The sequence below is a fragment of the Rhinopithecus bieti genome, unplaced genomic scaffold (genome assembly GCF_001698545.2).
Source record: "Rhinopithecus bieti isolate Rb0 unplaced genomic scaffold, ASM169854v2 scaffold_1295, whole genome shotgun sequence".
Lineage (NCBI taxonomy): Eukaryota > Metazoa > Chordata > Mammalia > Primates > Cercopithecidae > Rhinopithecus > Rhinopithecus bieti.
The window spans coordinates 4,933,669-4,938,042 of NW_016803880.1; the positions used below are offsets into that span (position 1 = coordinate 4,933,669).

Genomic DNA, 4,374 nt, shown 5'->3' on the forward strand with positions numbered 1-4,374 from the left:
CCCTGCCCCACCCTCCAGACTCTACTGAGAGGAAAACTGAGAGAATTCCTGCCATAGATGAGTAACGTGTTTCTGAGAACCCATGCTTTGTTTCTCAAGAAACGACTTAGTCCCAACCCACTATATTCCTGAGAAAATCATCCAGAAGGCTGAATATCCATCCAAAGAGCTACAAAATCTGAGTAATTAATGGTATTTGCTGCATCAATGTAGTGTTTACAAAGGGTCCAAATGTCTATGTTCCTTAAACCCTCTGAGTTAGGTAATTACTGCGTCTTTTCAAACATTTCTGAAATGTTCCTTTCAAATATAATGGTCTGGTCTGAATGTTTGTGTCACCCAAAATTCATATGTTGAAACCTAATCCTTAATGCAACAATATTAAGAGGTGGGGCCTTTAGGAGGTGATCAGGTGATGAGGGCAGGACCTTCATGAATGGAACTAGTGCCCTTATCAAAGAGGCCGGAGGGTGCTTGTTTTGCCCCTGCTGCTGTGTGAGGACACAGCAGGAAGCCTCCATCTATGAGGAACAGGCTCTCACTAGACATTGAATCTACTGGCACCTTGATTGTGGACTTCCCGGCCTCCAAAACTGAAAATAAATTTGTTGTTTGTAAATTACCCAGTGTATGGTATTTTTGTTATTGCAGCCCAAATGACTAAGACATTGCCTAGCCCTAAAATGTTCCAAGTACTTCACATAACCAAAGGTGAATGCTAGAACCACAGATCTGCTGGAACCACTCTGCTTGGTCAAGCTACAGGGAAGAAAAGGGCCTGAGTCCTAGCTCCACCACTGTTTTCCTGTAAGAACCTGTGTTTTAATTTACTCATCTGTCAAAGAGAGCCGATAATGCCAGACCTAGTGATACTAAGCAGACTAAAAATTATAGAAAATACCGTGAAACAAATCATGATATGATTAAAGATCACTTCTGCAATTGGAAATGCCAGGTATCTTTATCATGCCATCCTAGATAGGGTACAGAAGCTAACATCTACTTAGCTCCTTTTAAACACCAGTGATAGACACTGGTGCAAAGTGTATTAAAAGTGAAAATTCACAAAGTCCATATAATTCATTTCCCTGCCCTATTCCCTAAACACATTCATTCTATAAATATGCTTTAAAAATACTCACATTTTCACTCATTGTCGTGGCTTTAGATGAAGAATTACTCTTCCTGTTTGTGGAATATAAAAGACAATATTTACTGCATTATCACTTCAATCTGGAACATATATGCTCTTTTAGTTAATTTTACTTCCATACATTTTCTCAGCAAGAACATGAACATATATCTTAGGTAGAAAACAAGACAACAATTCTTGCTGAATTCCTTATATTTATAGACAATATTCACAGAGAAACTCATGCAACAAAACATCAGTGTGAAGCCTTGTGCATGTAAATGTAGCTTATGGCTGGTATACTAAAGAAAGGTTTTTGTGGAATGCACAAACCAGAGACTTACTAACTTTTGATTTAATATATTAACATTTAACATTTTGAAAGCTTGACTATTATAATCTCAAAATTTATTTTTCCATGGAAAAAGTTTTACATGGTGACTAGGGTTCCATTCATCCATTTTGTCATTCAACATATTTTGAAGGCCACAGATTTAATGAATGTCAGGGCACATGTCTAGGAATGAAGTTACTCCCCACCAGATTACTACTTGATTTGCTAGAGATATTGATGGAAGAATAATCTCCCTCACTGCAGCAATGTCACCCTTCCCACTTAACATAAGATGATGTCTCCGCTCTGCTCAAAACCTTCCAATTACTTTCTGTGTCACTCAATAAAAGCAACAGTCCTCACAATCACCTGGAGGATAGGGGTGGGAAGTAGCAACACTTTCAGGCTACTGTGCCCTTCTGAACTCATTGGCTTTGTTACTGCTAGTTCTTGATAATTTGAACTTCAACCTAGACTTGTATTAGGATCTTACGAGACTGAGAGACCAGGATTGAGCCAGAAATCTGGGAACAGGAAGTCAACAGCAGCTGATTCTTCAAAGGAATTAGGAGATGACAAACTGTCTGAAGCCATGGCTTCAGTATCTCTTCTCCACTCCCAACTGCCATGGCCTCAGATAGTTTGTCATCCATCTTCTCTCTGCACCTATGGAGCCAAAGTTGGGTCTGCCACATCCATACATGCAAGAAGGACAGTTATAAGTACAAACTGCAGGGCTTTGGGGAGCTCATCCATATTTCATGTATCAATGACTCCTACAATTCTATTTCCAGTTACTTTCCCAAACTCTAGATTTTGAATATTCAGTTACTTACTGATTACCTCTACTTGGAATCAGATAAGCATATCAAATATTAAAATTCTAAACACTCCAACCTCTCCGCTTATCCCCATCACCACTCCCAAACTCTCTCCTCTTAAAATCTTCCACACTTCCGTAAATGGTAATTCCATCCTTCTCATAACCTTGAAGCCATCTTCGATTTCTCTTTCTCTCACAGCCCACATCCAACAGATCAGCAAGTTATTAAAACATTATATCCAAAACACTGTCACTTCTCAGCATCTCCAACACTACTGCTTTCGTACCAGCCGCCGTTTTCTCTTGCCTCACTTAGTGTGGTAGTTTGCTAACTGATCTCCCTGCTTCCACCTTTTGTCATCTCATAGTTTATTCTTAACAGAGAAGCCAGTGTGAGTTTTGAAAAATTAAGATGATGCCACTCCTCTGCTTAATGCCCTCCAGTGACTTTCTATCTTACTCAGACCAAAGCCAGACTCCTCACAACCACCTAAAAGGGACTCCATAGAGTCTGCCCCCACCACTACTTGTGTACACTCATCTCCTCTGTTTCTCTCACTCTGTTCCTGTCACCCTGGTCCCGCTGACATACCTCAGATGCTCTAGGCTTGCCTGGCCTCAGGATCTTTCAGTTTGCTCTCTCCCCTCTGCCTGAACGCTCTTCTCATTCTTATTTGCACAACTTGCTTCCTCACCGTCTTCTGGCCTTTCTCAAAAATCCCATATTAGTGAGATCCTTCCCGACCACCGTATTTGAAATTACAATCTCCACTCCTACCCTTTGTATTCTATATTCTCTTGTTTTATTTTTCTCCATAATACCACCATCTGATATACTATATACTATTATCTGTTTATTTTCTGCCTTTCTCTACTAGAATGTAAGCTCCATAAGGCAGTTTTGTGGGGTTTTTGGCCTGTTTTGTTCACTGCTGTATCCCCGGTCCTTAGAACAGTGTTAGGTGCAAAATTGGTATTCAATTAATATAAGAAATGACTGTTAACTAAAATTTCATGTGAAAAATTTCAATTTAGCAAAATACAGTGAATGTTTTTTTAAATTAGTTTATAGATATGCTTATGAAATCAAATTAGTGACCATTTTTCTTGTCTGGGTAATCATCATTCTCTGTGTACTATCATTTACAAGTAGGTATGAAGTGTGAAGTGTGATGCTGATAGAGTCTGGATATTTGCCTCACCCAAATCTTATGTTGAATTGTAATACCCAGTGTTGGAGGTGGGGCTTGTGGGAGCTGATGAGATCATGGGGGGCAGATTTCTCATGAGTGGTTTAGTACCATCCCCTTGATGCATAGTGACTGAGTTTTCTTGAGATCTGGTTGTTTAAAAGTATATGGCACCTCCCCAACCTTGCTCCTGCTTTTGCCATGTGACGTACCTGCTCCTGCTTCGCCTTCAGCCATGAGTAAAAGCTTCCTGAGGCCTCCCCAAAAGCCAAGCAGTGTTGGTGCCAGGCTTGTACAACTTTCAGAACCATGAGCCAATTAAACCTCTTTTTAAAATAAATTACCCCATCTCGGGTGTTTCTCTGTTTCTCTCACAGCCCACATCCAACAGATCAGCAAGTTATTAAAGCTTGCTGAACAGCCTAATACAGATGTATTTCTTGATAAACTTGAGTAACTTCTTGGGAGAGTAAACTTACACAAATAACCCAACTTCCCTCTTTTGACTTTAAGCAGATGATTAATAGAAAAGTAGTTGACATAGAGGAAAGACATGCATTGTAGGAAAGTATACTTACTGGAAGGAGGTTTCTTCTGCAAAAGAAAAAATATGTATCATTAATGCAAGGGTTATTATGGTATGATGCAGATTCATATAAAAATGAGTTTGGGTTTAATTTGTTTTTATTAATTTTAATCTTGTTGATGTTTATGCCTTCTAAATTAAGAGTTGGCAACCTTTTTTGGTAAAGAGCCATACAGCAACCATTTTAGGCTTTGGGGCCAAGAGGATACTATGTAGGTACTTAGATAACGAGAGAGCAAACAAATTTCCAAACATTTTTAAGGGTAAAATAAAAAATATAATAATAATAATAATAATAATAAAAAAAAT

General features: G+C 38.9%; 1 protein-coding gene across 1 annotated transcript in view; it reads right to left on the reverse strand.

Moving 5' to 3' along the window:
• JAM2 (junctional adhesion molecule 2) overlaps positions 1-4,374 on the reverse strand; it is an 87,928-nt gene that overhangs the window by 4,260 nt on the left and 79,294 nt on the right. The window contains 2 exon segments of the mRNA XM_017856565.1: positions 1,143-1,185; positions 4,058-4,073. Of these exon segments, the coding sequence (XP_017712054.1) occupies positions 1,143-1,185; positions 4,058-4,073 (59 nt within the window).